The following is a 13,377-nucleotide window of genomic DNA, read 5'->3' on the forward strand; positions in this document are numbered from 1 at the left end:
GCACTTCTGATCGGCGCCCCCGATTGGGAGTGTGGCGCCATTTTACGTGGGCAGGCCGATTAAGGTCCGCCCAACGTGACGTCCGCACAGAAGCGCTGTGCGCTCCCTGTGCGGGTGGGGGGGATTCCCAAAATCGAGAGTGCGCTCTTTCGCACATGCGCACGAAAGAGCGCACTCATCTCCCTGAGGCTAAGTGCAACCTCAGAGAGATCGGCTGTAAATGCAAAAACGCTAAAAATAGAAAAATAAAATTTTCCTAACATGTCCCCTCATGTGACACTCACATGAATAGGGACATGTCCATAATTTTTACAAAAGCTTTATTAAAATTTTTAAAAACCTACATAAAACCTCATCCTGCCCGTGGATGAGGTTTCATGCTTTTTCTAATTCGTGCCAGGACTCCCGGCCTGCCCACCAGCAGGTCCAATTGACTCAGTCAATGGCCTCAGTTGACATTGACAGGATGGTGGACGCACAGCTGATTTCACTGCCCCCCCTGCCTACCTGAAAATTTCAATGGGGCGCGGTGATGGGAGTTCCAGCCGACGTCACCACGCGTCATTTTACGCGTCGGTGAGCGGGCCCCGCCCCCGCTTGCCGACGCATAAAATCCTGCTCTATGAGGGGCCTAAATAAAATGGATATGAATGATCTATTTTCATTAGCAGAGAGGTCAATAACAAGGGAGCATAGATTTAAAGTGATTGATGGAAGGATTAGATTTGAAAAATTATTTCACCCCAGAGAGTGGTGGAGGTCTGAAACTCTGCCTAAAAGCCTGCTAGAGGCAGAAATCTCTGTATTTAAAAAATACTTAGATATGTACTTGAAGTGCTGAAGCCTACAGGGCTGGGACCTCGAGCTGGAAAGTGGGATTAGGTTGGATGGTTCTTATCTGGCTAACACAGAAATATTGAGCTGATTGACTTCCTTCTCTACCAGAAATTTTCTGTTTCTATTACAGCATTTAGCTTGTTGAGTGATCTGAACCATTTTTCCTGGCAACCTCATCCAACAATATATTGCCCACATTGTTAAAGAAAATATACTCCCAGATAGCTTTTAAATTTGTTTTTCCCAACTTAACCTGTTACATTATGTGCTGCTGACAATGTGCATTAATTTCTCTATACCATCTTGTATGCCTCAATTAAAACCACACTGTATTGTCCCACCCCCCCCTTAAACCAGCTTATATTTCACCTCTTCTATTTTTACTTAGTTCTGTTGAAGGGTCATTGGGACTCGGAACGTTAACTGTGTTCCTCTCCGCAGATGCTGCTAGACCTGTTGAGTTTTTCCAGGTATTTTTGTTTTTGTTTTGGATTTCCAGCATCCGCAGTTTTTTGCTTTTATCACTGGGTTAGATCATTCAATTAAGAAACTACTTACATCTGCTCAATTAGAAGGGAAATAAAACCTTGCACTTATATCGTCTTTCACATGGCCGGGATGTCCTAAAGTGGCTGGTTCACAGCCAACAAATTATTTTGTGAAGTGTAGGCATTGTTGTTTTGTAGGCAAATAGAGCAGCTAATTTTGTGCACAGGAAGTTCCCATAAACAATAATGGGATGAAAGACCAATTTATCTCTTTTTTAAAAAATGTTGTTGATTAATGGATCAATATTGGCCAGGACACCGAGAGCTCCCCACTCTTTAAAATAAAATGCCATGGAATCTTTTATATCAGCTGAAACCGATTGACAGGGGTCTCAGTGTACAGCCTTAAGAAAAAGACAGTGCTTATATGAACGCAGCAGTTCATCTGTATTGTACTGAAGCATCAACATGGTTTTATGTGCTGAAGTGGGGCTTCACAATACAACCTTCTGTCTCAGCTAAAAATGTTACCACCAAACCAAACCGACAAAATTGCCAGGCTATGGAACAGTACGCTGACTGCTAAATGGTGATGTATAAAAGTGTCAAATCGTTACGTCAATCAATCATCGAAGTTCTTGACGTGGAAGTGAGAATAGTAGAGTATTATATGCATATAATGACTCAGAAATATGCTGCTTAAACTCCAATTTGAGCTTTGAAACCATATGAGCAAGTCAAAGCCATTCTGAAAAGTTTCAGAAAAATCAAAGTTTTGTGTTCCAGCTGCATCATGTAATAAATACTACAGCCAACCCTGCCCTTCATATTATCTTATTTCTGCAAGTAGCAGATTTCCTGAACTGCTAGTGGAAGCTTGATCTGATAGTTACAGTTTAAGTATCTACACTATCAGTTTAAAAACTAGTCATTAATTTCAACACCAAAATGAATTTGAATTTGACAATTATACATTTAAGTAGATCATACTTCGTGCAGGAACCTTTTAAGTATCACTTTTGGCCTCTCACCCATGGTGTTTTTTTTATATTCTGCCCCAATATTTTTACGACTGTGTTAAAATCCAGGTTGAAACACAAGATCATCTGGCAATACATATTCTTAAAAACACTAGCTGCCAACATTCAAATGGCTCAATTGGTAATAGCGGTGTGTTGTGCTGTTTAGGATTTGTTATAAAAATTTCATAGGACTACTATCAAACTATTACTGATTATGCAGTTTGGTGCAGTCTACATTCCCAAATAGAAAATAGAGAAAAATAAAGCAGCAAATCGCTTTTGCACAACAGCTGACAGTTTAAGGTAGCAAAAATTCTTCTGTATATATCTGTAGAGATCTTGAATAAGTCAACTACAGGGCTAAGGGGATTGGGGAATATGAGTGGTAAAAGACTTGGTTTAAAAAAGCTGAGACTTTCCCCAGATGTTGCTGAGCAGAAGCAAGTCGCAAAGTTAAAATTTCTTTGGTTCATCTGTACTTATAGAGCCAAATTTTGATTTTTTTTCCTGTGAATTGGAAAAGGTTTATTGGAAGCCTGGGGGTAAAGATTCTGCCTAATCATTTATGTTTCCGCCCACACTAGTTTGCACAAGCACAAACATTAAAAGATCCATGAACCAAGCCCAATGGAATGTGTAAAAATAAAATAACACAGATGCTGGCAATCTGAAATAAAAACAGAAAATGCTGTAAATACTCAGCAGGTCAGGCAGCATCTGTGGAATGAAATAGAGTTAACTTTTCAATTTGATTATCCTTCATTAGAACTGGGAAAAAATGGAACATAATTGATTTTTTTCTTTGCATTGAAATTCAAAAAGCATTCATTTATATATTTAGGAGAAGTAATCCGGTGCAGTTTTATTAATACATCTGAAAATTGGTTTATCACAAAAAAGAAGCATTTTTAGTAAGTATCTAGATCTTCACCCATGAGTAATCAGATATTAAATCACTAAAAATGCCTTTGAAGAACTATACTGGACCATTTAGCTTTATTGGTGTACACTAGTTGAGTTCTTAGTAAAGTGAGTATTTTTAATATGTAAATTATTTTAAAACAATAGATTATTAGTGCCCGTGTGCCCCAAAAAATGCTCAGGTTAAAGAGCCTCCTCAAACTGCCACAAACTGGAGCAATTGGTGGAAAATTGCCATCCTCATAATTTTGATCTGGGCATGTGATCAGTTCTGTAGACGGGGCTAGCTTCACGTGAAATGATTTTCAATAAGAATATAAAATAGTATATAAAATAAAAAGAAATGTTTTTTAAGCTAACATTAAAGATCATGAAAACAAGATTTATGCTTGATGTAATTTGCCTTTTAAAATTCCCAATCTTTTGCATTGGTACGGAATATTTCACCAATTTCGTGTTGACGATACCAGGCCACAAATTAGAGGAAACTTTCCTTAGATGCTACAAATTGGCCAATGTCCTGGTTAATTTAACAAATGTCTGAGACGCAGACATGCAGAGGATGCACAATTAGGGAAAACTTCAAGTACAGGTTTCTTTCCATCTCACCCTTTAATCATTTTTTAGCAATGATTGAATCTCTAATACAATGTGTGTAGAAATATCTTTGTAGAAAAACAGTGCTGAAAAGGTCTGGCAGCACCTGTGGAGGGAGAAACAGAGTTAACATTTCGAGTCCAATATGACTCTTCTTCAGAACTGAAATTTCTTTAACTCGTTCTCTCCCCTCAGATGCTGCCAGACCTGCTGGGTTTTGCCAGCACGTTCTGTTTTTGTTTCAGATCTCCAGTATCCGCAGTATTTTGCTTTTATATCTTTGTAGTAATGGCACTTGGAAGAAGTGGACTGCAGTTGGAGATGACACAGCACATACAGTGACCAACTGGAGATCACTTGCTTTAAACTTAATCTTTATTGTTCTTTTCTGTTTGTATTTTTGTATTACTGAGAGTCAGTATATCTCAATAAATAAAATTTACATTAAAGTGTGTGACTGATACTGTCATTTTTTTATAAAAAGGTTGAACAAAATGGCCACAGGAATAACATACCATCTCCACATGTTGAATTGTATGTTCATAAACTGGAGTATGAATCAACATTTCGGAGTACAGAATACATAGACAGAATATAGTACAAAAGCTTCAAATAATATGTATCAAGGTATTACTGCACAAAGCACCTCAGAAGAAATCAAAATGGAGGACACCTTTTTGGTCAACTTGTGAGGGAAAAAGAACCAGATATAAACCAGAATAGGCAGCCTCCATTCATCAGTTTTCAACTCTGGTGAGCTGAAAACCAGAAAAAGTCACACTTTTGCTTTTGCCATCCACAAAATTTTCCTGCGTTTTGAGTTTTGTGCTGCTCTTGGTCTTTTTAGTCTATTGGAGCTCATCCCTCCACTTACCCAATTACTTGTCAACAGAAGAGATGCAAATTGTTCCTTGGTAAGATTCATTTTCTCTGGTTAATGCTTGACTAACTGTTTAGATGAAGAAAATGTAAATTAGAGGGAGGGGGGGGGGGGTTAAACTGCATTTCATCAGCCTTCCCTAACAAAGGAATTCCTCCACAATCCATTTTACATTGCAACTCCCAAATTATAGACAGAAAATTATGGAAATAAAATCGTAGCATTTAAGAGCTTTAGTTCTACAACTGTGAGCTAGAAATGCCAGGCTAACTGTTCTGTCCTACTTGTACTGGCTTTTTATTTGCTTCGACCTAATGATCTCTAACTAATCTCCAATTAGCAAATGTCTCTTCTGGTACTCATGGATGCTTTATTAACATCAGATGAGATCTTTAAATCTGGAATGATTCTATTGCCAACTACCCTCTTTAGGAATTTGTAATTAAGAAGTTAGCTGATATGTTGAATGAACACGGAATTTATTTCAGAGACTTCCACAAGTTATGCATGGCTTGTAGCCATGTTTTACCTATAAGTACTAACTGTCGTCTGGCAGCAGCTTCCTAGCTCTCCTAATTTAAGAGGGGCTTCTCCTGCTTTTGAAGACTTTCTGATTAATTGGGAATGTGTTCCCACTGTAAACAATGAACAAATTAAAAAGTATGGAAATAGGTCATTCTTAGCCCAGCAGTATTATGGCTTGTAGCTAATGCTGAATGCTTGAATAGTAGTATCTACCTAAGCACTTCTTATTTTACACAGTTTGCTTCATTACAAGGTGCATTGCACCCTGCTGAGCTGAGCCGAAGCTTTAAGCAAGATCTGTGACCCATTACCACCCAAAAATAGATTTTATTTCTAGTATTACTGAACAAAATGCTCCGGTAAAATAAATGTAGCACAGCTACCTGCGTGAAAGAGAAATTTTGAAAACTGCCAGAAGGTGCTGGTCATCATAATAAACTGTTTAGAAATCCCACACAAAATAATCAATCTAGGTGCCTGCAGAAACAACGTAAAGTAGGTTTACGAGTGGTATAGGATAGTATTGCTTTGTTCACTTCAGCTGCAATATAACTGGTATCCCAGATTGGACAATCAGAATTCTCCTCCGTTTGGACAACTTCCATATACAATTGAATATTCCTTTCATCATCGGGTGCCCCTGTACTGAAACGGTTTTGATCAAAGTCTTAAATGACATCCTATGTGACTGTGACAAAGTAAACTTTCCCTCCTCATCCTCCTTAACTTGTCTGCAGACTTTGATAAATTTAACCACGCCATACTCTGCCAATGCTTCTCCACTGTCTTGCGGCTGGGTGGGATTGCTCTCACATGGTGCCATTCTTATCTAGCTTATTATTTGCGATGGCTTCTTTTGCCGCTCCCACACCGTTACCTATGGTGTCCCCCAAGGATGTATCCTTGGCGCCCTCCTATTTCTCATCTACATGCTGCCCCTCAGCAACATCATATGAAGGCATAGCATTAGCTTTCACATGTATGCTGCCAACACCCAGTTCCACACACACCATCACCGCCTTCTTGACTCCTCCACAATTGCTAAATTATCAGCCTGCTTTTTCAACATCCAATACTAGATGAACAGCAATTTCCCCCAATTAAATATTGGAAAGACTGAAGCCATTGTTTTCAGTCCTTGCTCCAGTCTCCATTGCTGAGCTACTGGCTCCACCCCTCTCCCGAGCAACAGTTTGAAATCAAACCAATCTCTTCACAATCTTCTTGTCACACTTGACCCGGAGATGAACTTCCAACCTCGTATTAGCACCATCATGTCTATTTCCACTTCCATAATATTGCCTGTCTTCGCCCTTGCCTCAGCTCGTCAGCTACCGAAACCCTCTTTCATGACCTTGTCACCTCTAGACATGACTATTTCAATGCTCTCCTGGTTGTTCTCCCACTTTCTATTCTCCATAAACAAGAGGTAATTCGAAGCTCTGTTTCCTGTGTCTTAACTTGCACCAAGTCCCATTCCCCAATCACCCAGTGTTCACTATTCTACATTGGCTCCTGGTTGATTTTAAAATTCTCATCCTTTTTTAAGTCCTTCAATGGCCTCACCCCTCCCTACCTCTGTAATCTCCAGCCCCACAGTCCTCTGAGATATCTGTGCTTATCTGATTCTGGCCTCTTGAGCATTCCCCAATTCTAATTGCTCCACCATTGGTGGCTACACCTTCAGTTGCCTAGGCCCTAAACTCTGGAACCCTCCCGAAGTCGCACTATCTTGCTTTCCTCTTTGAAGACACTCCTTAAACCGAACTCTTTGACTAAGCTTTTGGTCATCTGACATATCTCTTTTTTGTGGCTTGGTATCATATTTTGTTCTATAACACTCCTGTAAAGTGCCTTGGGATGTTTTATTACGTTAAAGGTGCTATGTAAATGTAAGTTGTTGGATGAAATAAGCTCAGAGTGCTATTAATATTAGATCTTAACATCAAGCATATCTATCTACTAAACCTTAACTCTATGTGTATGCGTTCATATCAAGTCTTATCAGAAGGCACAGTAAATTTGTTCTTTCCTTCATTGTTGACAGCATATTTTTATTTGGAAAAGGTTTTAAATTGTCTGTAATTTAAGTCAAGCTTTTACACCTTAAATATTATACTTGTGAAAATCTTATATTTTACAGAGGTTCTGTAATTCACTGAGGCTTGGATAACATCACTAAGCATGAGAAGTTTGTAATAAATCTGAATCTTTGAGATCAGAGCCATCTAATATTATGAAGAGACAAAGAGAAAGAGAGGTCCATGGAGTCGTTGGTTTTATTTGTTTTGGGTCCTTTTAACGCCAGCAGAGACTTTCACAGAAGATGCTAATAATCACATCTCTATTGTTGAAGGATCAGTGAATTTTGACAACAGATTTCTGTAAGTCCATTGAAAAGTGTATTGGATTAGTACAGCAATATCTACTACTCTGTTGAGAAAACTTCTAATCAGTTTGAAAGGCAATAATGTATGGAATTTAAAATTGTGTTTGGAATAAATAAAGCCTGACTTTATCCTCATTAAAATGACTCTATTGCTACTGAGCTGCCTTGCAGGAAAAGCACTGCAGCTTTTGAAAGATTGAATCTCTCTTCACCGCTGACGAAGCTCAGTATTAGCTGTAATTTGCATTCAATTCTTGTTTATCCTATATATGGTGTCACATGAATGGTCTTGTCTTAGGGCATTCTGATCATAATTCTAAAGAAGAATATTTCCAATGCTCAGCAACTGGAAAATAATAGAACTTAAACTTATGAGATTTTCTTTTATTGGCCATCTCCCTTTTCAATGCTCATTGCTGGTGTATGTATTCAACTTTCTCTTCCATGCAGACATTTATAGATAACATATTGAGTCCTATAGTCTGTGTCAACTTCCTGCCAACTTTTCCATGAAAAATTATAATGTCCTCACATTTAATGGTAACTGCCAATTGTCACACTGTAATTATGCTGTCGTAACATTTCAATTTCAAGTCTCCCAGCTTCTCAGTACATACTATGGAAAGTTGCTCTGCTCCTACCAACTCTACTTCTCAGTTTCTCAAATGATTGTAAGATGTGCTAGTTAACAGTATGTTAAAATAACCATATCATTGAAGTCTGGACCAAATATCTGATTTTGAAATCGGGGATGAATTACATCTTTGCACACTGTCCAATTATCCTCCACCCTCTAATCTTGCTTCAACTAAAGATTACTCTTGCTCTTGGCTCCCTCTGTGCTGCCCGACAGAAGATTGACCGGTAAGGCAATGAAATGGAGAGGATAGGACAGATGATGATGCATTTAGATTGATGCTTCTCCAGCACTGAGAAATAGTTTCCACTTTACATGCTGCCAAAATGACAGTTCAATTCTGGGGCTAGGTCCTGCCCTTACTGGTGAAACATGAGATCCCCTGATCAAGGCTGTTTGACTGACGCAGGCTAGAAACCACATGCAGTGTGTCTCGTATCATGTTATACTTGTTTCAAACCGTGCCAAAGAGACTTGAATTATAAAGTGAAGCAAAGGGTGTTTAAAAAGTGTTTTGAGAAAATGAGCATTTGTGTCTGATCTCAAAACATTCAAAATTTGCATGTTGGAGTGCAGCTCAGTGCACTGCACAGCCCACTGTGGAAATTCAGTATTGCCAGGCACATGACACTCACTGCAGCTTCTGATCTCAAACTGGTAACGCAGTGACCCAGAATTTGCTGGAGTGTTGCATCCTCCAGCATACCCCATTATTAGTTTGTTTCTTCATCCTTCAACTGAAGAACTTTGTTATTAGTTTGCATTTCTAGCAATTTGATGTGCAATGTGGCAAAATCAAGGGGGCATCTGGGGCCTTGGTAAACAATGGGATCAACAGTGTGTCTCCTTAACCAATGAAACTAAAGATAGAAAAAAAAACAACAGAGAAGACAATAGGTTGAATTACAGTCAAATTAGATGAAGATAGAGAGAAAGAAAGATTGGATTAAAAGATATAAAATACAGAAAGAATAAAAAAGATTTTTTTGAATTTTTAATTACTAAAAACCTCAAATAACAATTTACTACTGACAGGAATGAGGCACCTAAGTTTCAGTTGTTCCCTTTCTGTGCCACAGAGGGGTGGGTTAGCGTTGGAGGAACATAAATATCATCATTAAAAGAGTCTTTACATCATTAGGTACCAGCCCTAATTTTCTATGGCAAGTTTACTTCTTTTTAACAGCACAAATGCAGCAATTCCTTGAAAATTCATGGGAAGGTTGACAGTAGACTCCTGTTTTCTTGAGGCAGAACAGGGCGAATCTTTCAGCAATTTGTGGTGATTCACAATTCGCAGGGTATCTCCTCTTTGTCACTAATTGCTGGGTTATTTACACACTAATAATGGTGTGTCTTTAAATTCACCGTTATTTTCCCAGCGAATTCTGGCCAATGTTTCCACAACTGGATTTAAAACCAGGTTTAACTGGTTTGCTTATTCCTGTGATGATAATCATGCAAGAGCTCAAAATGAGATGTTCAATTGATTTTAAAGTAAATTCTGCATTTGAAAAATACCTTCTATTTAACAACCATTCCTATCCTCCCCGCTCATTAATTTAGAAAATTCTAATTGGTGGGTTATTATGATTTTATCTATCCAATGTTTTTATCATTTTTATGGAACATTTTGGGAAAAGGTTACCTTTTAAAAAGCCACCTTATGAAACTTCTAACTATGATCTAAGTCGGGGAGGAGGAAGTCTTACAGTTTGCATTCATTGCTTTGTGCATTATGCCAGCCATTTTGGTTATGATACTTGATTTGGCAAATTCAAATCCATTTTCATTGTATCAGACTGAAACATTTTATCTACACATTCCTATTAGAGTTGCCCTCTGAGATTCTTTTGGTTTTGCATTGAGGGACAGCTCGTATGATAATTCTATCAACATGGGAACCATTAACATTGCTATGCCAACATTAAATATAGCACAAATTCTTGTAGTGGGGAACAATCTAGAAACGGCTATTTGTGATGTATGCACTAAAAACATGTGGTAATAATAGAATTGGTCAGACTTTGTTAAGTGCCTGAGAATAATGGAGAGGAAAAATAAAAGGCTAAGGTTCGCCTGAGATTATATCATTGCTGATCCTGTTCATCTGCTCACGTGCTGCAGGTTCCCATCATTCACTTCTCATCCTCTTCTCCATCACTGATGCTACTGATGGAGGCAGAAGCAGCTTTCGGGGATGATGGGGGTGAGGTTTTGGTAAAGGGCCACTGGAACGTTGGGGACTGGGACCGTTCTCTTGTTGGGCTACTTGAGGGGCTTTGTCTTGGAGACAGAGCTTGGAGCATCCGACCCCCTCTCTCCTGAAAAACCTGTTTCTGTAAGGTATGAAAACAAAAAGAAAAACGGTGTAAACCTTTAAGCAATGCTTGAGCAAGCATGACCAGATGACCTGAATTTAATAAATGCTAATGAAAAATTAATTTTAATTTAGCGAATAGTAGAGTGGTACAACAGAGATTTTAAACTAAATGTGTGGAATTCATTGGGCACCTACCAAAGCCTCCTGGATTTATGCAGGAACCAAACCTAACAGCTATTGCCTTGACACTAAGTCCAACATGCCATACCGCGCAACATGAAATATGATTACAAACTCTAATGATATTAATACCCACTCCCTGAACACGGCTAACTAAACCAGGCACAAAGATTAGGCCAAAGTTTTATTAATCTTTTCTGCAATGCCGGTTCTTTCTTTAAGTGTTGGTCTATGTAAAGTTCTGGGTGAATCAACTGTCTCTTGTTTTGGTGATTTTTCAAATTAAATCGCATCAGATTCTGATTGAAAATGAACATTTGATTGATGCTAACCAATATTGCATTTGGCAGTGAAAAGGGTGCCTTGCATATTTTTCAGTTAAGATGCATTTTTCCCATTTTATGTGTCAACTTTTCTCACATCGATGTCTTCTGAGGCATTGACTGGTTCCATGGGTGGAAGATGGTCATTATTTAGATCTCGGCCTTAATAGCAACTTTTAACAAGTTATTTGAGGGATACCCCAGCCAAACCTGCCCCTCCTCATCCATCATGATTACACACAATCAAACATATACATTTTCAGGAAACATCGCTGGATAATGATCAGAAGTGGGAATTCTGGCCATGTTCCCCTTATCTAAGCATGGGCTTTGAGGCTAGCTCGACTAGCTCTAGTGCTGCCTTTACCGAGACCTGTTATTTCAATATAAATTGGGAATTGAACCTGTAATGTTCATGGTCTCTATGGCTTTGCCACTCAATGCATGTTTTGTTGAACATTCGGAAGAGGCTCCTTACTCTCATTATGGTCCAATCACCACCCATTCCAATGTACAGATAACCTGCATCCAGCCAGGATTTTGCCTTTGCTGCTCTATGGTTGAAGGTGGAAAGCAAGTATTTAACAAACGATGCAACAAATTACTGCCATGTATGATTAGCTTTGTGTCAGTTTCCCAGAATCTTTTTTTATCTTGTGGAAAACAGAAATCCAATTTTCCTTTTTTGATGGCAGTTATTTATTTAAAATAACTTTCCTTTGCTGCAAGTCTGTAATTCAACTCTCAGCTGGTCTTGTGTGGAGAATTTCAGGATTTATTTCATAACCTCAACTGAAAAGAATCTGGTGCTGAGGTCACTGTTTAGCATTAGCAAAGGAACAGGAACGTTGCTAGTTACTACCATGCAACTTTCCATTCACAGGAACATAGGACTTAGGAGCAGAAGACTTAGGAGGAGTAGGCCATTCGGCCCTTCGAGCCTGCTCCGCCATCCAGTAAGATCATGGTTGATATTGTTGTGGTCTCAACTCCACTTTCCTGCCTGGCGCCCATAACCCTCGACTCTCTTGTCTGTCAAAAATCTAACTCTGCCTTTAATAAATTTAATGATCCAGCCTCCGCTGCTTTCTGGGGAAGAAAAGTCCACATAGATTAACAACCCTCAGAGAAAGAAAAAACTCACCTGAGTCTTAAAAGGGAGACCTCTTATTCTTAAACTATGTCCCCTAGTTTTAGCCTCCCCCACAAATGGAAACATCCTCCCTGTATCCACCCTGTCACGCCCCCTCAGGAGCTTACATGTTTCAATAAGATCACCTCTTCTAAACTCCAATGGGTATAGGCTCAATCTGTTCAACCTTCCTTCATAAGAAAAGCCCTTCATCCCAAGAATGAGTCAGGTGAACAGTCAGTCAGTCAGTAACAATGCAATGCCATAAATTTGGCGTTATCGTTGCAATCCTGCCTCCCACTTCAAGCTGCATCTGTGGTGTGTCCTGCATTTGTGCAGACCTGTGTAGATCTTTATCTTTTATTTCCCAGAGATACTTTTATGTTGATTATGTGCTTCAGAAGCTTGGTACTCCACCCCTACAGAATAAAGGAGAGAAAATCTACAACTCTGACAGAGCCTGAGATCTAATTCTCTCTGGGTCCCAGTCGCCAGCACTGACCTGCAGAAAATGCAACCCCTTTATCCTATCAGTCTATAATTTACAACATGCTCCTAAATTTAAAAATGGAGAATGATGCTTAGCTGTCACATGTGTCTACTCAAGTACTGTTCTCTCTGCAGTTTTATGCATCAACACAAGAGTGTCTTGAGAAGCCTGTGTTTATTATAAAGAATCGCAAAGAAGTTAGCTCTGTTTAACGTTATCTGTAGGTACAGTTGTCTTTTGTAGTGTTTATGGTAGACAACTGACATACTGGTAGAACGTTTCCACCAACTTCTTGGAAATTAATCTGGGGTACACACCCAAGTTCCATCTGGGCCAAACAGCTCTAAAAAGTTTCCAATAAATTCTCGTGATTTCTCTTCCCACTTTTGTATAAGGTCATGGCTTTTTTCCTCCACTTTGTAAACAAATTCTTTTGATTTTTCCTCTACATTCTTCACTTTTTCTTTCATTTTGTCAACATGATTTTGGAAGCGGTACTTCTTTTCCTGAAAAAAATGAAATGTTTTGCTCAGTGACTGTAAATAAATATATGAAAATGGAATACACTGCAACCTAATTCTATTTATTTCCTTTAAAAAAAAAATTCTCCATTCTCAAGTTCCTTTCCCTTCG

The 13,377-nt window shown here is 38.8% G+C and overlaps 2 protein-coding genes across 3 annotated transcripts in view; one reads left to right on the plus strand and one right to left on the minus strand.

Annotated features, from left to right (window-relative positions):
• pdk3a (pyruvate dehydrogenase kinase, isozyme 3a) overlaps positions 1–7,800 on the plus strand; it is an 85,138-nt gene extending 77,338 nt beyond the window's left edge. The window contains exon 12 of the mRNA XM_078559828.1: positions 7,414–7,800. Coding sequence (XP_078415954.1) covers positions 7,414–7,432 — 19 coding nt within the window. The 3' untranslated portion in view covers positions 7,433–7,800. The remainder of the gene's footprint in view (positions 1–7,413) is intronic.
• Positions 7,532–13,377, minus strand: part of pcyt1ba (phosphate cytidylyltransferase 1B, choline a) — a 106,052-nt gene continuing 100,206 nt past the window's right edge. The window contains exons 7-8 of one of the 2 annotated variants that reach the window (XM_078559830.1): positions 13,062–13,250; positions 7,532–10,635 (exon numbers count right to left, since the gene is read on the minus strand). In XM_078559830.1, coding sequence (XP_078415956.1) covers positions 10,435–10,635; positions 13,062–13,250 — 390 coding nt within the window. In that variant the 3' untranslated portion in view covers positions 7,532–10,434. The remainder of the gene's footprint in view (positions 10,636–13,061; positions 13,251–13,377) is intronic. The other variant, XM_078559831.1, reaches the window with a different exon arrangement.

The sequence above is a fragment of the Cetorhinus maximus genome, chromosome 16, assembly GCF_964194155.1.
Source record: "Cetorhinus maximus chromosome 16, sCetMax3.hap1.1, whole genome shotgun sequence".
Classification (NCBI taxonomy): Eukaryota; Metazoa; Chordata; class Chondrichthyes; order Lamniformes; family Cetorhinidae; genus Cetorhinus; species Cetorhinus maximus.